The following is a 25,729-nucleotide window of genomic DNA, read 5'->3' as shown; positions in this document are numbered from 1 at the left end:
CTTCGTTCAGAATAATTTTATTACATTAAATTTAAAGCAACGTGACAAAGTGAGACAAAGATTTCCGTGTTAGTGTTGATCGTAATTAAAGTTAGGGGAAGTAGATATATGTGATTAGTATTTTGTGGCAGTTAAATGCAAAGGAATTCGAAGATATGACTTTAGAATACTACAAATACCTGTAGCAACAACATAATGCATCTCCTCTCTCAAAAGTAAGTGCCGTGAACAAGTAGGCCTATCACCCTGCACTATCAGGCCTATCACCCTGCGTTGTAAAAATCCGAAATAACTTGTCCGCTTTTTTATGAGAAGTCCTGCATTTTCTGAAAGAATGTTCTGCGTTTGAAAATTTAGACATGGTAACTCTATCTCTGGTGAATATAATTATGTAGCCTGCAAGATATCCCGCGAAAAATTCCTTCCTCCTATTATATTCTGGAAGAGTAGCCTTCTCATGCCTCCAGGTAATCCCCATTGTCTACTGTACTTGTGTAAGCTCCCGTTATTTTATCAGAAAATTCAGTTGAGTGATTCACTCTTCAGATGCGCGTAGCCATGTTCGTTTAAACGATCATACGCCAATTTCAACGTCTCCTTACGTCACTGCCGGCTCCGCACGGAACGGTGCTTAGTCGCCGACCTTGTCGACTGGAGGCCATGCCGAGCCAGCGTTGCCAACCCTGAGGCTTGAATGAATCGCACAATTGGTTCCAAATGATCGTACTTTTGACTGGAAGATCGTACACTACATATATGATTATTTTACCTAAACTTCCTCCACAATATTTTATTATTTTATCTAAACTTCCTCTACAATATTTTATTTAAACGATTTTTTGAAATTCTTCTAAGGAAATAGTTGTTAAAAATTAAATATAAGGGAATAAAATCAATTTAAACATTTTGTTGTCTCTTACCTTGGGAGGATCCTGAGAAGAATCAACAACAGCAGAAACAGAAGAGCCAAAACCTACATCTAGCCCTTTCACAGTTTGTTTCATCAGAACAAAACCAAGCTTTAAATTTAGGAATTTTATTGTTTACCATATTTTTCTACAATTCTGATTCCGTTCTTTAGGCTATATTTAAGTACACCGTTCATTGTTGGTATCTCTATAGCATTGATTAGATGCTTTATGGTTGTACTAACAGATGGAGTTACTTGTCAACAATGTGACGCTGAAACGTGTGTTCAGGTTACTGCCCAGCGACAGTCCTGATGTATTTTAACAGACCACGAAGGCAGTCTTGTATTTATTAATTGTAACAATGAAATTTATTGCATTTGTTCTATTCTTACCGTCTTTTGTTTCCTTCAGTGCCTCAAACTTACAGACGAAAAACTTTGAGAATTTTATTTTCATCTGGCATCAATATTACATTTTTACCTCTATTCGGCAAAGATAACTGCGTATTTTTACATTAAATAGCAGTACTACCAGTTTCAGCTCACGTTACCGGTGGCGTTTTCATGAACTGACTGTTAGTCATACATTGTACTTTCACCGTAGAAGAACAGTCCATCAGTCTGCGTGTGATCTGTCATCTGTAGGTCAATCTGGGTATGATCAGTAGGCCTTGGTTGCAGTTGTGTTGCGTGTTTATAATTTGTGCAGGCATTCTATATTTTATTACTGATTAATCTAGTTATAACAGAAAATATACTGTGCAGTGAATTAAAGTTTCATTTCAATACAACCAAATCTGTAATTTAATTTACAATGTGAGATTGGAATTGTGACAAAATATGGAAACTGATCCAAACAAGGAACGATCTCCTAAAGTTTAGGGGTGCTATTCATAGACATTTCGCAGCACGTGCTACGAGCGTACTAAGCTAGCCCCGGCTATCCAATGGTTACTTGTACAGAATTTAAATCATATCCTATAGGTAGCACTGGTTTATGAATACGAAAAACTCTGATCATCGACCGGAAACCCGCGCTAAAAATGTCTATGAATACGGCCCTAGGCCTATATTTCTCAAAGCAGGATGAAATTCTGTAGAGATAAAGAAAGGAAAGGTCTCTTCTTCCATTAGAAAAAGATGTAGAAAGAGCAGAAGAATCAGGTATTGTCATTTATAATGCACTACCAGTGTATATAAATAATAATTATTATTTTGCATTATAATTAAATACAATACATATAATTGTAGGATGCGAAAGACTTCAAAGAATTCTGCTCGACTTAATGAAATCGGTTCCATTCTTGCTTCAAATAATACCGCCTTCATCTAAAGCGGCCTTAATTTCTTTGGTCCATACACTCTGTAACACGCGACCCGAACAATATAATTCTTACGACCCCGCAACTCGTCTCACGTCCTGTAGTCACTGAAGTTCTCGTGTAAACATCGACAGTGGCGACTTCACTCTCAACGGTAAGCTGAGCTGAAACGGGTAGTACATAACTCTGACTTCACCATATTGAAATTACCACAGTTTGACACAATACACAGCACAGGATTCTTTTGTATCAGCTACAAGGGTCGGTCCGGTTTTTTTGCCGCTACTGTACATTTTTTGGGAGTAGGACCTACTAGGGCCACTATCACTTTCTTTTGATTCCATTGCCACTATTTCACGTCAGAACCGATCACAATGACACCTGAGTTCTTATTGCCCGTGCACTACCACGAAACACGACTGGCACAAGCACGTACTGGGTGAACAGTATAGAGCAGAACAGAAGCCTCGCGCGGCCTTGAAGTCCCCCACCTCCGCGCGCATAGTCGGCCGGCCAGCCTGAAACCTGCTCTGCTCGATACTGTTCACCCAGTACTAGAATAGACTGTTCTTTGTTCCTTTGTATGTACAAAATATGCTCGCATATTGAATATGTTTATTTTCTTTTTATCTTTATCTTTTTTTTTTTTTTTTTTGTTATGGGGTTCTCAAAATATAATTAACTTATTAGTTATTTATTACATGCTTACGTGGCAACAGTAATTATCAGGGAAAGGATTTATATGTAAATACATATTTACTTATAAAGCTAATATAATTTATATTTTGCATTATCTTTATGTTTCACAATGTGTAGGGTTGAAAAATCCTACTTTTATTTTCCATATTTTTCCATATTTTAGAGTTTAGTACATATTTTCGTTAATTTCCATATATTTTCCATATTTCATATAAAACAGTCCATATTATATTAGGTTTAACAATAAAACAAAACAAAATTCCATTAACTTTTAAAAATACATTTCAACAATAGAGATTTAAACACATGTTCAGTAATCCCTTTAACATCAGAGTTATTTGAAAATTAGCAGTCCTATCAACAATGGGAAAGTAAGTTACAAAACTGTATTAATTTAATTTAAAATTTTTAACAGACTTCAGTTGTGCAGCTCAACAGTTAAATGCCAGTCAGAGTACGCATAGGTTCAGTTTTGTAAATCATACTATAAAGACGGTAAATATGCCAAAAGTACGTCATTCAGTCAATTTAAAATCAAAACTAACAAGTTACATTTCAGAATTTAAAGAAGATGGTTTATCAACTGACAATAAAATATTATTTTGTAATTTGTGTCAGTGTGCAGTATCATCTACACAAAAGTTCCTGGTGCAACAACACATTACAACTAGTAAACATCAGGCCAACAAACAACTAAATTCCAAGCAGAGACAATTGTTTTTAACACAACCAACAACATCGAATGTAAGATCTGAGTTTAACATCGACCTGTGCCGTTCTCTCATCTCTGCTAATATTCCTCTCTACAAACTAAAGAATAAGGTCTTCAGGGAATTCCTTGAAAAATATACTCAACATACAATCCCGGATGAGTCAACACTTAGGAAGACGTATGCTCCATCCATCTACGATGAGACAATACAGAAGATAAGAGATGAAATTAAAGATAGTTCAATTTGGGTTTCCATTGATGAGACTCCCGACAAAGAAGGTAGACTTGTTGGTAATGTAGTTATCGGTTTGTTAAGTGAACAATATTCTGAACGAATTCTTTTACATTGTGATGTTCTAGAAAAGTGCAATAACAAAACTATAGTTAAACTGTTCAACGAAGCTATGGGTATCCTGTGGCCAAAGGGTATTATGTACGATAATGTGTTATTCTTTATTAGCGATGCTGCCCCTTATATGGTCAAAGCTGGACAAGCATTATCTGTTGTATATCCTAAATTGACTCATTTTACTTGTGTGGCGCATGCATTTCATCGTGTGGCAGAAGTGGTCAGAGACAATTTCCCTAAAGTAGATTTGTTGATTTCATCAGTGAAAAAAGTATTTCTCAAAGCTCCCAGTAGAGTTAACGTGTTGAAAGAAATGTACCCTGAAATTCCATTGCCACCAAAGCCAATTTTAACTAGATGGGGTACATGGCTAGAAGCAGTTGAATATTATGCCGAACATATAGACTCTATTAACAATGTTCTCCTTGCATTGGACTCTGAAGATGCAGTCTCAATTGATACTGCGAAAACAGTTACCTGTGACATAAGTGTGAAGAATGACTTAGCTCACATTCAGCATACATTTTCATGCATCATAAAAACGCTCAAAAGTCTCCAAAATAGGCACCTTTCACTATCTGAAAGTTTTGAAATTATAAATAGTACTGTGGAACAACTGAATCGTGGTAGAGGTAAAGTTGCAGATGCAGTAAGAGCTAAGGTGGACACTGTACTTTCAAAAAACCCTGGATATGAAGAACTACAAAAGGTTGTTGCTGTGATGAGTGGTGAATCAACAGTGAAGATTAACTTGGACTTATCCCCAGCAGACATTGTGAAATTGAATTATGTACCAGTTACTTCTTGTGACGTCGAACGCTCTTTTAGTCAGTATAAATCTATCCTCAGAGACAATAGAAGAAGATTCACTTTTCAGCACTTGAAAGAAATGTTTGTAACCTATTGTTATGGTAACAGACAATAAAAATTGTGTTTTGTTGAAACTACATTGGAAGATAAGGTACGTCCATTATATTTTTTGTTTAGTTTGATTAAAATGTACCAATATTTAACGTACATAGTCATTTTTTTATAATTTTAAGTCCATATTTAATTCCATATTTTGGTAAAAATCCATATTTAATTCCATATTTTGGTAAAAATAACTACATATATATTTACATATTTCATATATTTTTAGTCCATATAAATCCGTTCCCTGGTAATTATGTTCAGATTATTGGAGACATCATTTCCCTGATATTTGGAAATAAACAAAGGAATGTTTGTCATAATTTTTGAGTAGCGACAAGTAATAGACACTGCGTGATTTCTTGTCGCTACATACCAAAATCAAGCTGTCATGTCGTCTGGACCTGGAGACATAGGCGAGCAAAGTTTACAGAAATATCTTTTGATACAGTCGATTGTACAATAGCTACTTGTAATGCAGAAGTGCTAGAATATAGAAACTACTTTAAATGTACTGTATAAGTCAGTGCCTCATGGCCCGTATGCACTGTACAGAATACGTACGGCACGCAGGTACAAGTCACTGATGAACTCATTGAGGAAGAAGTCGTTCAGCAAGTTTTAGGCTGACTGGACTCTTGACTTTTTATGAGTGAAAGAAGAGATAATGTACTTTGTCTCATGGGCTATATGGAAAACATTTAGTTACAAAGAGAAGCAATGTGAAACGCCTGAAATTATTAATTGATGTACATATTGATGTATTGAAATTTTGTTGTGTCATTAACATTAAATAGTAATAAATATATGTTTAGATATACTGCAGAGGTTCTTCCGCACTGCATTGCATTTAAATTTACAGAATAAAGTACAAGAAGAGTATTATACTAATAGCATAGACTCGTTACGAATTCTGTCTAAAAATTGTCAAGATGTCGCCCATAGATTTTCAGTTTGACAGTGTTCCTTACCATTGTGATGTCCTTTGCTTAAGCCGAGAAAAGTTCTCGAATTACGTAAACAGAGCCAAGTTGGAAGTTCGCTTTGCCGAGTAATATCCAGGGTACAAATATGTGCGGAGCAAATTATTTATATATTTGGCAGTAAGCACGTATGTGAGCAATTTTCCTCACTTATGAACCTCACAAAACCAAGACTAATATCAAGATTATCAGATGATGATAAGCGTGCTATGCTAGGACATGCTGCAGGAAACATAATTTCGCCGGACACGAGAAGGTTGGTGTCGGCAAAAACAAGAAAAAAAAAACACTTCTGTATTATACGAGAAATCAGGAATTTAATTTGTTTCTAGAAATGTGCTGTTCATATAATAAGTACATTATTAACTATGTAACAGTTACATAACAATTAATTAGGTAGTCCTCATTATCTAAAACCGCCAAGAAAAAGAAGATATAGGTCTACTAAGTTTATTATTTCTTGCAGGCCTATTATTCATTTTTCCGTATGCACAATGTCCTTTAATTTCTTTCACTTCTGTATTGGTAAGTTTAAGACAGGAAAACAGTGTTTTATACTAGTTGGATTATTAGATAATTATATAAAAATTAATTATATTCTAGCTATTATCTGAAACTATATAAGTTAAGGAGAAGCTTTGTTCATTATTTAGCCTACTATTTCGTAATTCATCGCATTTATTAGAGAGGTACACTCTACAAAACATGTTCTGATTTATTGTTGTCTTGTATGAATGCAACACGTTATTTATTATTTAAAAACAAGTTTATTCATCTTGCAGTGATAGACCAATAGAGTCACTTTGCTCACCCCTTCTTATTCTCCGCTGCTGCCTGCAGAATTGATTCATTGCAACCAGTGAGCGCTTGATCGCACACAGAACCGTCTACGTGCTCTTGACCTTGACATCGCTGTACTAAAGTATCGGTATTAATGTGATTTTATATCTAAATATGTTTAGCAGTTATTATTATTATTATTATTATTATTATTATTATTATTATTATTATTAGGTTACATTAAAAATTAAAAGTTACGATTCATAAAGAAAAATACGGGAGGATTTGGATATCAGTACGGGAGCAGGGAGGATCCAAAAAATTAGCTCAAATACGGGAGTTCACGGAAAATATGGGAAAGATTATCACTTTACCTGGTGTCAAATCTGTCCAATTGTCTACTGCTCATGCCCATACACGAGACTTTTTTAATTATAGCCGGGAAATCAGACGAGGCATTAATAGAAGAACTGCACAGGATTGAAATGAAACGAAAAACAGAGAGGAGTCAGTAAAAGGATGAAGCATAAGATTATATGAGAGATGTTACTACAGCACATCCATGTAATGAGTAAGGAGCGGATTCCTATGTAATTAAATATTCCTTTTGCGTGTGATAAAACACAATTAACAAAGTTAAAAATTCCGAACATAAAGTTTCAAGTTTAAAATCCGAATTTTATTTCACATAAAAACACATATTTTCACAAAAAAATTATGTAAATACATATTTTCAGGAAATCTATCATAAACACATAAATCTTTGAGTTTTTTTACTTAAATAATTTTTTTACAAGAACTTTTAAATATATTTTAAAACTAAATCAATTATATCACTCAAAAGTACGTTATCTTTTTTAAAGAATTCTTGGTTGCTTCATGTTTCTAAGCTCTGTGTGGTGTATCCGTGATCCATTTTTGTAAAAGTATCGCCTCAAGTTCTGAGAACTACTATGGCAGCATATCAATGTTATTATTAGAGAATAAATTAACATGGACAAGGAGGAAAGATCTTGCAACACATAATTAGGAATGTTTATTGTTGCTGAAGATGATTTCATTCCACGCTTTGTTTGTGAAATACAACAGATAAGAGCTCGGGTATGAACATTATTTAATTTAAATAAATCTCTCCTCTCGCTCATGTCATGTAAGGCAATATATCTTGTTGTGATTCCCTGTTATCGGGCTTCGTCAATCGATATCCTTCAAGATATACTGAAAGATGGTTGTTTAAAAAATAATTTGGCTTACCTATTAGCAAATCTAAGCTTTTTGTGTTACACCATAAAAAAACTCGAAACATCCAAAAACCTGTTGTCTGAAACAGGGAGGTGCATGCCGTGAAAATTAAACTAGACTCGCTATCAGGTTCAAATGTACAAGTACTAAGGGACAAATTCCAGAATGTGTTTGGGAAAAACAGTGGATATAAAAAAATGTGTAAAGTTGCTCAAGTATTGGAGGATGTGCCTGTAGGTGAAATTGACGGTGTATGTGTTTGTGACATTCCTCTCTTTAAATATGCACGTCTGACGTCCTGTGATGTGGAAAGATCGTTTTCACAGTATAAGTCGTTGTTCAGAGATAATCGGCATGCATTTGTGATGGAGAATTTGGAGATGATCTTTGTTGTTCACTGAAATTCTCGGCCAACTACTAGCAACTGATACTACTAAAGTGTGGTTGGTGAGTACCTAGTAATATATATTTTTTCAAGCTAAGTAAGGTATTTTTGTCATATTAAAAAAAAACATATATTTTTTTTATTTTTAGCAAATATTTTCGTACTTTTTAGCACATAAAAATAAATATATTTAAATTTTTAGCACATAAAAATCCGCTCCCTAGTAATGAGTTATTAGCACTTACTTCACCGACTTGTGTCTGGCGTCAGCAACGGCCAGGGCGGCCGCGTCAGCTGACAATGAGTCACCAACAGGAAGCAGAAGCTGAGAAGAGCCTGACCGATATGTTAACAACTTAGCCATTTTATGGCTAAATCTAGCATATCTAGTGCGACAACAATAGAAATTAAAGAAATGCTTACAGCAGAAATTTAAAATATCGCATACTTTATAATGCGTTTTTTTTGTCTTAAATATTTACTTATAAAATATCATACGAGAACAAAGCTTATATGAAACCACTTAATTCAGACGGGCCTATCATGAATGCAGCACACCAGGGGCGTATTTTGCGGACTACCGGGGCTACCGGCGGTAGCCCAAGGAAATTACAAAAGAAAAAGTTTATAATATAACATAATGTAATAATTTTGTATTATTAGTTTTACCATAGTAATTAAAATTAAAGTAATTGTTAGATATATTTTGTGTAATAATAGGGTCAGCGGTAGCCCAAACCCTTTAACCAGTATACGCCACTGCAGCACATACGTTCTCGCTCGGCAGCGCCACCAACTTTACGGATTTATCCGTAGATCTACCGGAATTCTGTCATCTACGGATACACGGATTTCTCAACTATAGTTACGGATTTTTTAGATCGATTTTTTTTCTCTCGCTGTTATTTACACTCGCCTTAACATCTCTGGTCATATCCAAGTCAATCTTTTGGTTGAAATCCGAAGGCCTGTGTACTGTTGTTGAAACTGGTTCTATTGTTGTGAACTAGATGGCGACTGTATACGTATTACTGATTTGTTATGAATATGATTTCGGCGATGAATGAGGCCGGTAATATTCAGGGATGTTGTGGCCCGAATTTCCTGGCATTTGCCTTTCGGTTGAGGGAAAACCCTGAAAAACCTCAATCGGGAAATTCAACCCCACCGGGAATCGAACCTGGGCCCTCTGCGTAAGAGACCAGCATGCTGACCCCTGCACCACAGAGGTGGTTCAGATCGATTTTGTTTCAATTTTCAAGCGAGAAATGCGTAATACTCATTTGACATTCTATTTGAGTAGTTTTTATTTATTTATTTTTTTATTTTTTATTTATTTTATTTTATTTTTTGTTAGCGGATTTTACTTTATTTTACACCAGACGATAATAACAATAGTGAACATTATTGAGGTGGGAAATTTAAATCGCCAATCGGGTGCGATGCCTGCGTCTGCCTATGTCACTGGTTGGAATAGTACAGAGACTGACTGCTGAGCGAAGAAATGCGATTATTGTTATTAATGTATTATATTAGCACAGTCTAGTATATACAGTCACGAAACTCAATACGTAGGGAATATGCATCCATAGATAGTTGCTAACCACTAGGATCGCTAATATCGCCTCATCACAGACAATGCAAAGTAGTACCGGCACAGTCTATTGTTCCTAGTACCCTCAACAACTCAAGCTTAGGGACTGTATATACTAGACTGTGGTATTATACAGCTGTTCACTCAGTTCGTCACCTCGAAAATATTGTTGGTGTTTGGAAGTTTGAAACTGAAGTGTGCAAATACATGTTCTTGATTTTTTTCGTTGCTTTTTAAGTAAGTAAATTAAGTGGGCTAAAATTAAGTGAACTAAGATGCCGTCATTGCTGACTGTAAGTACCACAGTTAATTATTTACTCATCGTGGTTTAGTATACTTTGAGATAAATCTTATGTGTAAAAATTACGATTCCGATTCATATGATACGCGGGAGGATGAAAGAAGAAAGTTGTGTGAAGGGTTATCAAAAAAAAAAATATATATAATATTCATAAAAACAGTTCACGCTGGATAAGGATCATAACGACGGGCTAATTTAAGAGGGAAACAATTCAAAATTCAAAGTTTTGAGAAATCTGAATCTTAAAGTTTCATATACTTACTTACTTACTTACTTAACTTACTTACTGGCTGTTAAGGAACCCGAAGATTCATTGCCGCCCTCACATAAGCCCGCCATAGGTCCCTATCCTGAGCAATATCAATCCAGTCTCTATCATTATATCCCACCTCCCTCAAATCCATTTTAATATTATCTTCCCATCTAAGTCTCGCCTCCCCAAAGGTCCTTTTTCCCTCCGGCCTCTCAACTACACACTCTATATGCATTTCTGGATTCGCCCATACGTGCTACATGTCCTGCCCATCTCAAACGTCTGGATTTAATGTTCCTAATTATGTGAGGTGAAGAATACAATGCGTGCAGTTCTGTGTTGTGTAACTTCCTCCATTCTCCTGTAACTTCATCCCTCTTAGCCCCAAATATTTTCCTAAGCACCTTATTCTGAAACACTCTTAACCTATGTTCCTCTCTCAAGGTGAGAGTCCAAGTTTCACAACCATAAAGAACAGCCGGTAATATAACTGTTATAAATTCTAACTTTCAGATTTTTTGACAGCAGACTGGATGATAAAGTTTCATATTGCTGTGCTAAGAGTCATTGAAATTACTCTAAATTCTGTTAATGATCTGTTATATATACTATACTGTAAGTTCCAAATTAAAATGATGTAATTGGATTTCTCACAGCAACATGAAGCTTTAAAATGCAATTTTCTCAAACTTTAAATTTTGGGTTGTTTCCCTTTTGAACTAGCTCATTAGGTGGCTTCATAAGAGCAACAAGGGCAGTTGTTGTTGTTTAGTCAACTGTTCCAAGACATGTCTTAAACCTCGCAAGTGATACCAAGATGGCACCACCTATGATGCAGATAGGCCAGGAGATAAGGGGTAGGGTGGCCAGTTCCTTTCTCCCTCCATCGCATGTATCGCCGATTAGCTACATATTACACTAGTCAAACTTCAGATGCATACAAACATTTCAGGTCACTTGGCGTACGAAAATTGGCACACAGACATTTACATACTCAAAATTGTGAGACATATATTTGGAATACATTTATTTGGCATACTACATTTTCATTCACGAAAATTTGGTATACAATAAATTTGGTATATCTTAACAAACAGACATAGAATGATCTAATATGGTGCGAAATACAGGCACAATAGTATAATATTTATTTAACTAGCTAGCTAGTGAGTACAAATTACATTTATAAAACAAAAATGTTTCTAGCCACTACCGTAAGAGCCAGGCTCGTGTACGGTGTGGTCTTAGTCAATAATATAACATAAAATTTACAAGGAGAGTTTACTAAATATAGTAAGTAACTTAATTCAAACCAATAAATACAACACAAGAGCAAGAATAAAGAACAAAGAGAAAAAGAGAGAAAAATACACATTTAATATAAATTCACAATCCGACAGAAGCCAGTGATACTCAATAAAAACATGAATATAGTAGACAGAAATAAAAGGTAAAAGAAATACATTTGTTAATATTATATATCATGGATAAATTACAAATTTCTTTTTTAAAAGCTTCAATTTTAAAATATTTCAAATTTGGGAAATTGTTTGTAATTTTTTTATTACTCATAGATTAAAGTTATGACTACAAGCACTTCAACAATCTAGAATTATGTTTTTTTGCTTGTGTTGTTGGCAATTCAGTGAAATATTCTTAGCCGCCTATTTACTCTGGTGTAATGCTTTCTCTGTGGATCCTTTATCCTTCTCCTTGCATCCAATGTGCGTCCGTTTTTATTGTTGGTTCTTTGTTTATAATACAGATTTCCTGCATAATGCAAACTGGAAACCGGATCTAGAAGTAGCCTACGTAACAATTTACATGGCATTTTTGTGAAGATTAGTAAAAAACAACTAATATACTGGAAAATTTACCAAATTAAGGTAACTATGGCTTCATTGCAAAACTGAAAGTGAAGAATGTTATTATTAATATTCTATGGAAATTGTTCCACAATACCAATGGATGTATGAGTACCAATCAGGAGACCGGGTTCGAGTTCCAGTACCATATGAAAGTTTCTCTTAAAATTAATAATATATCAATTAATAATATAATACAGAAAGTGTTTTCTTAAATAATTGTAGTAGGCTAAATTGAGTATACTAAATGCCATAGACCTACAAAAAATTTAGGTAGGCAAAACATGAGTAGGTAAAAAAAATGTTTTTGACTTGATTATTTAACGACGCTGTATCAACTTAAAGGTTATTCAGCATCGATGGAATTGGTGATAGCGAGATGAGGCCGAGGATTCGCCGTAGATTACCCTAAATTTGCCTTACGGTTGGGAAAAACCTCGGAAAAAACCCAACCAGGTAATCAGCCCAAGCGGGAATCGAACCCGCGTCCGAGCGCAACTCCGGATCGGCAGGCAAGCGCCTTAACCGACCGAGCTTCGCCGGTGGCTGGTAAAAAATAATAGTAGGTGAAAATAAAGTATGCTGAAATTGAGTATGTCAAATGTCCATATGCCATTGTTTGTATACCAAGAGACATGGAATCGCATACAAACAATATTGTTCTTCCTCTGACATAATTATATTATCGTCAAGTGAGATGTACTGTCTAGTAATAGATTATTATTATTATTATTATTTCACTATTATTATTGAACTATAATAATAATAATAATAATAATAATAATAATTATTATTATTATTATTATTATCATCATTATTATTATTAGTGAATGTTACTTATGTCCTGCCCACTATAGGAGACATACGCCAGTTTTACACTAATCCTAAACATATTTGATCAATGTAGAGTATCCACCGCCCACTGAACGAATATTTCACACTTTTATCACTGCCAATGCTGCGCTACAAACCAATTTTCGGCAATCTAATGTAAAAGACTGCCTACAGATGTTTGGAAAATTTAAGAGAAAATACGCAAATTCAATCTTCTAACACGATTTTTTTGTTTTTATGAATTAAGTAATTTGCTGGGAGTCATCGTTACATATAGACCACTCTTACACTAAACCTGGAGGAATTTAAGCTTATTAATCAGATATGATTCTACTTACTGTTCTTTCATATGCTCACCTGTATGTAATTTCTATTTTATTTCATATTTAATTGTTATTTTCCATCCAAAGATCATTAAGAACGCTGAATATTACTTAATGTCTCCTATGTTTCTTCCAGCGCCGTCTGGATCCCTTCGCCTAGCGTCTCGTTGTTAACTGCCTGCTCTATGCTGCCGATTTTGCGTATCATAGATGGCAGCAGCTAACGAGACGCTAGGCGAGGGGATCCAGACGGCGGTGCTTTCTTCAAATAGTGTTTATATGCCATGTTAATTTTCATTTGTTTTCATCAGTTAACAATGATGCACATTGGGAGCAACATAATAAGAAATTATTTTCCTACACAATCTACGCTATATTCACGTTGTTTTGAAATGATTAATCGAAGATGGTTTGCTTATTGTTTATTACACGCACATTAATTGTATGTAATTTCTATTCCATACTTTTTTTTTTTCTATCCCAAGATCATTAAGAATAGTGAATAATATTCATGCTTGTTTCCTGTATTTCTTAAAATATGTGGCATGTTAGTTTTTATTTGTCGTTATTTACGTGAGTCATGAAGAACTATAACTGCTCTTTCAATTCATCAATGGCATCATTTAATACTTCCTCCAATGAAATGTCTTCATACCGCTTGTCAACTATTCTCCACTGGCGATACTGCACTTGAACGCTACATTTTTCGTCATTCAGGAAATCTTCAGAGTGATAAATTTGATTTTTACGTAAAAATGATGTGCCAAAAATGATAATAATTTCGTATTCACTCCACATCCCTATATTCACATTTGTTTTTCAGTGATTTATTAAAGAATGTACCGGTATTTAAAATACTAATAATTTAGAAACATGTTACATAAATCATCCTTGTGCGAAAACAGAATGCTCCCTGGACCAAATTATAATAAAGAATGTACCGGTATTTAAAATAGTAATTTAGAAACATGTTACATAAATCATCCTTGTGCCAAAAGAGAATGCTCCCTGGACCAAATTGTCGTATTTTGCAGTGGTCGTCAGTACTCGCTGAAATAGATAATATAATATAATTATGTTGTACGTAGCAAGATCGATTATTCAATTGATAGGATATTTTATAAGGTTGTCATGACTGAGATATCTATTGTCAATTGCTTTTATTTGTCAGAAGGCCTTGACTGACGGGTATAATGGGAACCTTTTGCGTGTAGTAGCAGAATTCACCACCAGAGCGCACCAGGGGCTAACCCGGTCCCACATGGCGCGCTAATGTGCTTGTGCTTCATTGTTAAATGACGTTGCTGGACGTTTATTTCCGAACATAACTTTACGCTCCCTATTAATTTATGCAAAAGTGTGAATAATGGAGAATTACGATGAATGGAGTTTAACTCAATTGAAAAATGAATTACGCCGAAGGAAAGTGAGAATTCATGGCACGAAAGCAGATCTTGTACAGAGGTATGTTCCTAGACCTAAAGTTTTATATTATTACATTTACGTCATTACTAAATTGAGGATTGGATTGAATTTAAATTCAGTGAAAATATTTCTTATTTAAATTCTGATATGTAGGCCTAACATTTGGTAAAAAAATTCTTGTTTCAGACTGAAAGATTACGATGCAACCTTCAACCAACGTGACATCATTCCTAGTGAAGATGATAGGCCTACGTTCGAAATGGATTTGCCACATCCTTCTTTGTATCGGGATATTAATCGCGATACTGTACTTCCTGCCATATCGGACGACTGCATTAAGGTTTATTTGCAGCTGTGTGAAAAACGAGACTGTGATATGGGGATGAAAATGTATAATGAAAAATATTTATTGTGTGTTCATTTGGCATCAGTGAATACGTTTTCTTTTGTAAAACGCAGAGTTGCATCCTCATATAAAAGTAATATACCGGTAGTTTATAATGTTGATGTGAAAGTGAAAGACTCTTTAATTGACGAATGTGATACAATATATACAAAGCAGACGCCATGCTGTCGGACCTGGACCGGGTTAGCCCCTGCTGCCATCTGTCGGGACACCATGACAAAAAGGTTCCCATTATAAGGAGTGCCGCTCTTACGGATGGAGGTCGGGGTTTGGGATGGCCCACAAGCAATAAGTTATACTAAATACGTATTATTATTTTACTATTATTATTATTATTATTATTATTATTATTAATGCTTGTCAGTGTGAATATTTAGGTAGTTCTACCGAAATAAAGCAGCGCGAACAGAGTCGAAAAATCTCCCAATCTATGGAATTTTTACAAGTCCTCTACGGATTTTTACACGCAAGGAGTTGGTAACACTGTCGCTTGGTCTAAAACGCAACCACAGATAATACCACTGAACAACGACTTCATTTATGATGTTCCCTTACTGCTATCAGAGGATCACTTGCCATTTTAAAATACCATCTGTACTTTGTTTCCTAAAAAGGAAGAATTTTGCTCGAATGTCTAATCTGTTTGTTTACTATGTTTAGGCCTGTTATATGCATGCTATTATCTTTCCTGTACTTAATTTTCCCTTTTCTTCGTTCCCCTCCTTTCTCTTTTGTGGTCTGTTTTTGCTTTCAATCAATATGATTATTATGCTTTGTCCAAAGAGGCAGTCCCGTTATTGGGAAAGCTGAAAGAGTGTCTTTCAATGTGCGCAACAATCATTCGCGCTGTTCTTATCTTTCTCTCGTTTGCTCTACCTATCTTTCGCTGCTCACTCCCGCTTCCGTCTTGTCATTTGAAGAGAAACGCGACATTGCATTCTTCAAGAAAAGGTTAGTTGTATAATTACTAAGTGAATAATTCAAGTAGTTTAATCTTGTACACGTAACACTTTTCACATTTGACCCAGTAGACGTGACCAATATGCTATAAGGCGTTTCACATTAGTTTTAGATAATATTGAGTTAATAGATAGACCTATGCGGTATGTGGGACGTTTCAAATCTTCAATGTAAATTTTCGTATGTAATGAATCAATGATACAATATAAGAAGTTATTATCATGCACGTTATGTACTGCTTATTACATTTAATTGTAGTCGTGCATATAAAACAGTACAGTTTTTAAGTGAAGTAAAACTTCTTTCTCGAAATATGAACATAATTATATGGAATGAAGAAAATATTGGCGAAGACGACGTCGATAAAATAATAGTTAGAGACCAGATGTTTGGCAAAATACATTTTATTACTAATCCACATAATGTTAAAGTTAATTATATAGATTTAAATGGATTTCGACGTATTTATCAGTGATAGAGTCAATTTTTATTTTTACTATTTATATCTGAGTTCTTTCAAGAAACTAGTTCGATTAATTAAAATGTGTCTTAGTGAAACTTACAGCAGAGTCCATATAGGCCAGTTTCTATCTGATGCTTTTCCAATTCACTGCGGGCTAAAGCAGGGAGATGCACTATCACCTTTACTTTTTAACTTCGCTCTAGAATATGCCATTAGGAAAGTTCAGGATAACACAGAGGGTTTGAAATTGAACGAGTTACATCAGCTTCTTGTCTATGCGGATGACGTGAATATGTTAGGAGAAAATCCACAAACGATTAGGGAAAACGCGGAAATTCTACTTGAAGAAAGTAAAGAGATAGGGTTGGAAGTAAATCCCGAAAAGACTTATATGATTATGTCTCGTGATCAGAATATTGTACGGAATGGAACTAGAAAAGTTGGAGATTTATACTTCGAAGAGGTGGAAAATTCAAATATCTTGGAGCAACAGTAACAAATATAATTGACACTCGGAAGGAAACTAAGCGCAGAATAAATATGGGAAATGCCTATTATTATTCGGTTGAGAAGCTTTTGTCATCTAGTCTGCTGTCAAAAAATCTGAAAGTTAGAATTTATAAAACAGTTATATTACCGGTTGTTCTGTATGGCTGTGAAACTTGGACTCTCACTTTGAGAGAGGAACAGCGATTGAGGGTTTTTGAGAACAAGGTTCTTAGGAAAATATTTGGTGCTTAAATGGATGAAGTTACAGGAGAATGGAGAAAGTTACACAACGCAGAGCTGCACGCATTGTATTCTTCACCTGACATAATTAGGAACATTAAATCCAGGCGTTTGAGATGGGCAGGGCATGTAGCACGTATGGACGAATCCAGAAATGCATATAGAGTGTTAGTTGGGAGGCCAGAGGGGAAAAGACCTTTGGGGAGGCCGAGACGTAGATGGAAAGATAATATTAAAATGTATTTGAGGGAGGTGGGATATGATGATAGAGACTGGATTAATCTTGCTCAGGATAGGGACCGATGGCGGGCTTATGTGAGGGCGGGAATGAACCTCCGGGTTCCTTAAAAGCCAGTAAGTAAGTAAGTAAGTAAGTAAGTAAGTAAGTAAGTAAGTAAGTAAGTAAGTAAATAAGTAAGTATATCTGAGTTCGTTCTATCTAGACCCTACTTTAACACAAGAGCAAATACCATTACAGTAAGGTTAAATATAAAATAAGGCACGAATAATTGAATGCTAGCGGGTGTGAGAGTTTAAATCTTTAATGCCTTTATTAGGATCAGCAATAACACGAAAATATCACGCTGCAGTAACGAGTTGTTTATTTCTCTACAGTACATATTAATTGATGGTCGAGATTATTGCACGCTTAACTGTTTGGAAAATGTCGATGTACTGAAACTATTTTTGGAACATTCAAGTCTTAATTAAAACAGATAAGGATATAATCTGTATATGTCGAATGTGAAGAATGTGACCGAAAAATGTATGTGAGCTCGAAGCTAGTTGCCGATAAGTTTGATAAGAGCCTGTGTTGCCATTTTTGTCCTTTAAAAATAAGTCAAAAGCTTATTTGTTTACCATTGTAACTTTTTTTAATAACAGACATTTTATTGCCTTCAATTTATCCTTCTTACATGGAACTTTGACGTAGACTATCCCACATTGATGTAACCGTTTATAGAACATATTTCATTATGCAAAGAGAATTATTATCAGTAGGCCTACGCTTAAAATTTCCTCCCGCGCACCCAAATCCCATTAGTGAAAAGTACAGACTGCATTGCCTCCAAATACTGACTTATATGAAATAAAACAAATCTGCCAAATAATAGAAGTTAATACATAGGCTACATACTATAGTTTTGGTAGACAGAAAACCCTCTACACTAGCTTGCTTCAAACAAGCTCCAGTTACGACAGTTGATGCAAAACGATTTTTTTTTCTGTAAACTGTTCTATCCGATAGAAGGCAAAATTCAACAACAGAAAATCTCAATAGTGTTCTCCAACCAGGAAATTAACCGTGAAAGGAATGTGCTTACTATTGCGTCATCTATTGGAACGAAGTAGATAGATAATATTACCGTTATAACGTCAGTTTAAAAAACATGCGCTTTCCTGCATATGTTATTTCCTGTATGGAGAGATTAAAAGACCAGGAGATTAACAGTTGTCTAATTTTGTAACTAGGGTAGTATAAATATGTGTGTATCAATGTTATCGTCTGTGCTGTGAGAGTTAGCCAATAGAGATGCGAATACCCACGTGTGTGACCTTATGACACCATATGACATCAAGATTCATTCACAGCATTACCCCGCTACGTCTCATTCCCCTGAGACTTTCTCGTGGTTGGAGTACATTATGTACCTTGTGCTAATGTGCAAAGAATAATAAGTTGTGACGCATGGATATCATACAAATTAAGTTATAAAATATAGTTTGCCTTTTCTTAAACTTACAGTGTTTTTTTTTCGCATTACTGATTTTTTTTCTGCCTATTATGCCTTTCCTTGATACACAGTGTCTTTATTTCATATTTTTAAACTTGCTTATTTTGCCTGCCTATTTAAATATTATAATGCCTAAACATTCGGACTACAATAATAATAATAATAATAATAATAATAATAATAATAATAATAATAATAATAATAATGGGGAAAGGAACTGGCCACCTTACACCACTATCTCCTGGCTTAGTTGTTTCATGAGTGATGCCTTATTGACGTCATTTTATGAGGTTCCAACCTGTCTTTGGACAGCTAATCAAAAACAATAATATCATTGACCTTGATATAACCTAGAGAACATTAGTCTTGATATAACCTGGAAATTGATTTAGAATTGAAAAACGAGATGACAAAATGAATTTATTTGAATATTATTTACAATTAACGCTAATTATTACAGTAACAGAACATAACCTTCTGCGACAGTATTGGATTTCCAGCCTCCGTGACATTTCCCTAGTTGTCTTTCGATTGCATATCCGAGAATAATCGAAAACCTGAACTTTAATGAATAGGTGTACTTTAATAACATGCATTAAAGGACTGCTACCAGGTGTATAATTACTACATTTCGACATGGTCGAGCATAAAATATAATATGTAATATGATTTAATATTTCATAATATTTATTAGACGATACACTATTACAGCATTGCATAGTCGAACACTGAAACTTCGGCTATCTGTAATGAAGATCCGAATCCAAAACACGGATATAACTTATATGTAATACGGTGAGATTATTCGTTCGTGAATCGGCTTTCCTCGCTATCTGTCGTCGGATGTGAACGTATTGCCGACTGGCAGCCACCGAAGTAATCTAGAGTACCTTATCCCTTCAGCAGTATTAAATCGGTTATGCATTGAGTGAATGAGCTTGTAGTTCATGATTTTACTGTTTCTGTCTTTGTGAGATAAGTAGGGCCGTGACATCGGTATATTTGTATTAGTTTAAGGTCTATTGAAGGTGAACATAAGACGCCAGACAGAATGTACGGTAGTCGACGTGTTTCAAGTAGAGGCAGTGGAAGCGAATTTGACACACGCCTAAGCAATCACGTTCCGTATTTTGTATACGATTATTGCGTATTATAAAATCAAGACAATACTATCATTGTATATAAAGGTTAATATCGGAAAGACTTAAAATGCTGTTGAGGCTGAGAATAATTGTTGGATATCCTACTTAAATTGTCACAAATGTGGTAAAACATAAGTTGGAAAAGATTTTTTATTTTTTTATTCAGAGTTTTGTATTAGAGTTTTAGAAAGTCGAAAACGTATATGGCGTACATTTTGCTTTCCTTATATTTAACTGTTAAATTAATTTATTTGTGCTCGACAATGCCGAAATGTAGTAATTATACACCTGGTAGTAGCCCTTTAATGCACCTCATTGAAGTACACCTATTCATTATAATTCAGTTGTTTTGCCAAAGGAAAATCACCTTTGTATTGATTGTACCATTATAAAACCGCAAGTATCGATTATTCTCGGATATGCAAACGAAAGACAATTAGCGAAAGTCATGGAGGCTGGAAATCCAGTACTGTCGCAGAAGGTTATGTTCTGTTACTATAATAATTAGCGTTAATTGTAAATAATATTCAAATAAATTCAATTTGTCATCTCGTTTTTCAATTCTAAGTCAATTTCCAGGTTATATGAAGCTTAATCTTCATGTTATTCTCTAGATTATATCAAGGTCAATGACATTCGTGTTTCGGAAAAAATCAATACTTTCGCGTCTGCGCACATCTCACAATTGAGGTCAGTTCACTCCTCACTTACAGAGAACTATTTTTGCTTGTAACTTTCGACTCATTTCCGGACCAGGGTTTCTTATCTCAAATTGATACCCATGTGCCCTTCGCCATCATCACTGAAAGTTTGTAACACCACTTCGGAAACACCTGTATACGATCTCATTCTGCAAAGCCTTGAGGGCTTTATAACAATGTGGCAGAGTATGTATCAAATATGAATGAGGTCTCGCCCACCTCATTATATTTTGCTCGACTAGTATGACTAGTCAGTTTGTTTTTATACCATTAAGTACGAGAAAAATTCGTACCGGCACCGGGAATCGAACCCAGGACCTCTCAGCTGTGCGCGCTGAGTGCTCTCTAACCAACTGAGCTATGCCGGGACCCGATTCACGACGCCGGCCGAACTCCTCTCGTAGTATCGTGTTACGGCCTTACTGCCTGCACTTGAGACGATACACGTCATATATGTACAGGAGCGCATATTGCATGACTTTATGGCCATATTCAACAACAGTTTCTTTAAACTGTTAACATCATATATGTATCAAATATGAATGAGGTCTCGCCCACCTCATTATATTTTGCTCGACTAGTATGACTAGTCAGTTTGTTTTTATACTATTAAGTACGAGAAAAATTCGTACCGGCACCGGGAATCGAACCCAGGACCTCTCAGCTGTGCGCGCTGAGTGCTCTCTAACCAACTGAGCTATGCCGGGACACGTCATATATGTACAGGAGCGCATATTGCATGACTTTATGGCCATATTCAACAACAGTTTCTTTAAACTGTTAACATCATATATGTATCAAATATGAATGAGGTCTCGCCCACCTCATTATATTTTGCTCGACTAGTATGACTAGTCAGTTTGTTTTTATACCATTAAGTACGAGAAAAATTCGTACCGGCACCGGTATGGCCATAAAGTCATGCAATATGCGCTCCTGTACATATATGACTTGTATCGTCTCAAGTGCAGGCAGTAAGGCCGTAACACGATGCTACGAGAGGAGTTCGGCCGGCGTCGTGAATCGGGTCCCGGCATAGCTCAGTTGGTTAGAGAGCACTCAGCGCGCACAGCTGAGAGGTCCTGGGTTCGATTCCCGGTGCCGGTACGAATTTTTCTCGTACTTAATGGTATAAAAACAAACTGACTAGTCATACTAGTCGAGCAAAATATAATGAGGTGGGCGAGACCTCATTCATATTTCATACATATATGATGTTAACAGTTTAAAGAAACTGTTGTTGAATATGGCCATAAAGTCATGCAATATGCGCTCCTGTACATATATGACGTGTATCGTCTCAAGTGCAGGCAGTAAGGCCGTAACACGATACTACGAGAGGAGTTCGGCCGGCGTCGTGAATCGGGTCCCGGCATAGCTCAGTTGGTTAGAGAGCACTCAGCGCGCACAGCTGAGAGGTCCTGGGTTCGATTCCCGGTGCCGGTACTAATTTTTCTCGTGCTTAATGGTATAAAAATGTGGCAGAGATTTCTGAACGTCTTCCAACAGAATTCATCCAAGACCCTTCAAGTCATGCTGCTTCAACAAATGCAGTTTTTCTGATATTTGGCCAATATTCGTAATTTCAAAAATAAAATATTTCCTCCAAAGCCAGTGTTTGAGAAAATGTCCCCATAACACTGGCAGCATTCCCACGCTATATAGTAATAGCGATTCTTTGTCTCAAGAAGTCAGTTGACCTGGAATCTCCATTCAGCGATTGCAATTTTTTGATTCAATTATGGACAAATTATACACCTAGTACGTACACCATAGGAAAACCGGAAGTTAGCATCGATGTCTATATATTAGCTTATGGCGTAAAACAGGATAGACGTCTTAATCACTGTAATGATTTCTTCCAGGTCTTGTGTACTACACCTCACATATGAATACGCTGACTCGTGACCTCCTCAGAGAGTTGGAATGCCCCGTGTGTCTGCGGTACTTCATACCTCCAATTCCTCTCTGCAGCAACGGACATAGTGTTTGCAATTCCTGCAGAACTAAAGTTCGTAACTGTCCGACCTGCAGGTGTGCGTTCATAAACCACAGGAGTCTCATTTTCGAGAACATAGTACGCTCTCTACAGTTTCCCTGCTCGAATCAGTCAGAAGGGTGCGCAGAGGTGCTGTCTAACGACCTCATAAATGAACACGAAGCTGTATGCTCCTTTGGTCCACACCCTTGCCCTATGAACAAGTTCCCTGGCACCAAATGCAACTGGGAAGGGAAATGGAAGAATTTTGAGCAACACATGAACTCCGTTCACAAGGCGGACACTATAATAAAAAAACAGCAACATTTGTCAGTTTCGACGCAAACGACGAAGGCAGTGCTATTTGTTCTGGGAGAGATATTTCTCTACTACAAGCTCAGGAAGAACGACATGTGGTTCTTTGCCGTGATACTTGCTGGCACACTGAAACAGGCTTCAAAATTTAAATCTATTTTCACACTTCGTGCAGAAAATAGAGTGGATGAAGTGATGAAGTGTCAAAAGGTTGGATGTTATTCAGATGACTTTAATCATGTTTTCGAGACATTCGACTCGTTTCGTATTGATGACGAAGAAATGGATAAATTTGTATCCCAAGATCGTCTTAATCTCACTGTTGAAGTTCGTACTGTTTAAATTATGTCAAATGGTGATTAACTGCTTTGTACTTTATTTGTTTATGATAATGCTTGCATAACTTGAATTGTTGTAGACTTATAGAACGTAATGTCCAAGTTAAATTGAATTAATGTTATTACAGTATTTCTTGAATTATTCACTTATTTCGAAATGAAATCCAATAAAGGCAAGCATTCAAACACAACAAATTTTCAGTGTTCATTTCTATCTTCCACGTGGAGGTGTAAATCTGTGGTAGTCAGTCATAGGCTACAATATGAAAATGTGGTAGTGCACAATTTCTAATAGCATTCGTAAAATACAATGCAGCCTGAGATACTATAAGGTTCTGCTAGTTGTATAAACAGGCGATGTTAATCCATCAATGACCATAGGCCTATAGCCTAACAAGCAGATACTATAACATATTATTGTTTTGTGGTCAAGAGGTCAGCATTCGTGACTACTTATAATGAGATCCCGGGTTCGATTCTCGTCGTGAGCATGGAAATTTGTCCCTGAAGAGACTTTTTAATACTTTCATTCCTAAATATCTAGAAGCTGAGTGAGTATACACAAACACGCTGGAAGTGAAATAGTCCTGCGGATTGAAAGAGACGATACGTTACACTTAAATGAATAGGAAACCTATATTAAGTTTTGTGATTAAATGCACAGTTAGATAGAAAATTAAATTGGAAGTTTCAGCAGTCCGGCAACATCGCCGCTAACACTCTCTCCTTTCTTCTCGTACTACAGATGTAAGAATTCAAAGAACTCAGTTCTGTGTCCCGAGGGAGCTTCTTCCAACATGAATCTCTAACTACATCGTTGCAATCTGTTCGCATGTTCAGTGGCTTGACATTAGTCGTTTTTAAATTAAATTTACACGAAAACCGTTAACGCTACTGAAATACTCCAGAAGAATACATGATTCTTTATTAGATTTTCTATCGATATGAACAAAAATCACGATCCTACTTACTAGTAATAGTTACCGAATAAGGGGATGTTAAACATTTGGGAAAAGTTTTTTTTTCCTCAGAATTTATGTACATTCCACCAATATAGTATTACAGTTTTTGTTGCATACAACATGAATTATTCGCTCTGATAATCTGCAGGGTTATTTCACTTCCACTCTGTATAAAGGATTATTGTAGACAGGATCATTTCAGTGTCCATGTAAAGGTATTTAGAATACTTCCAAGGTCTGAAGTGTGGGAATTGTACGATACAAAAACTATCAACAAGAAAGAAGCCAAATGCAAATATTGCGTATCTATTTAGGCTACCATAATGCAGTCGCAATTGAACACTTAAGTTATTATTTCAAAAATGTAAGTAAATCAACTGGGCAATAAATTCAGAATTATAACAAAGTTAAATTTGAACACATAAGTTCCAAATTAAAATGACGTTAATTGGATTTCTCACAGCAACATGAAGCTTTAAAATGCAATTTTCTCAAAACTTTCAATTTTGAGTTGTTTCCCTTTTGAACTATCCCATTAGGTGGCTTCATAAGAGCAAGAAGGGCAGTTGTTGTTGTTTAGTCAACTGTCCCAAGACATGTCTTAAACCTCGGAAGTGATACCAAGAAGGCACCACCTATGAGGCAGCTAGGCCAGGAGATAAGGGGGTAGGGTGGGCAGTTCCTTTCCCCCTCCACTGTATATATGTCGCCGATTAGCTACATATTACACTAGTCAGACTTGAGATGCATACAAACATTTCAGTCTTGGCGTATGAAAATTGGCATACAGACATTTGACATACTCAAAATTGTGAGACATATATTTGGAATACATTTATTTGGCATATTACGTTTTCATTCACAAAAATTTGGTAGGCATATACAATAAATTTGGTATACCTTAACAAACAGACATAGACAGATTTAATATGGTGTGAAACACAGGCAAAGTAATAGTATATTTCTCATAGATTAAGGTTATGACTACATGCACTTAAATTTAATAATCTAGAATTATGTTATTTTGCTTGTATTGATGGTAATTCATTGAAATATTCTTTACAAATTCCCTGCATAAGACAACTGGAAACGAATCTATTCACACTTCAT

General features: G+C 35.7%; 1 protein-coding gene across 1 annotated transcript in view; it reads left to right on the top strand.

Moving 5' to 3' along the window:
* The window catches only part of LOC138698376 (E3 ubiquitin-protein ligase sina-like), a 40,561-nt gene extending 15,128 nt beyond the window's left edge, over positions 1-25,433 (top strand). Inside the window, exon 2 of the mRNA XM_069824249.1 lies at positions 22,892-25,433. Within this exon, the coding sequence (XP_069680350.1) occupies positions 22,915-23,661 (747 nt within the window). The 5' untranslated portion in view covers positions 22,892-22,914 and the 3' untranslated portion in view covers positions 23,662-25,433. The remainder of the gene's footprint in view (positions 1-22,891) is intronic.
* The last annotated feature ends 296 nt before the right edge of the window (positions 25,434-25,729 follow it).

This window comes from Periplaneta americana, chromosome 4 (assembly GCF_040183065.1).
Source record: "Periplaneta americana isolate PAMFEO1 chromosome 4, P.americana_PAMFEO1_priV1, whole genome shotgun sequence".
NCBI classification, from domain to species: domain Eukaryota; kingdom Metazoa; phylum Arthropoda; class Insecta; order Blattodea; family Blattidae; genus Periplaneta; species Periplaneta americana.
The sequence above is the reverse complement of the archived record's forward strand: the minus strand, read 5'-3'. Positions and strand labels throughout refer to the sequence as shown.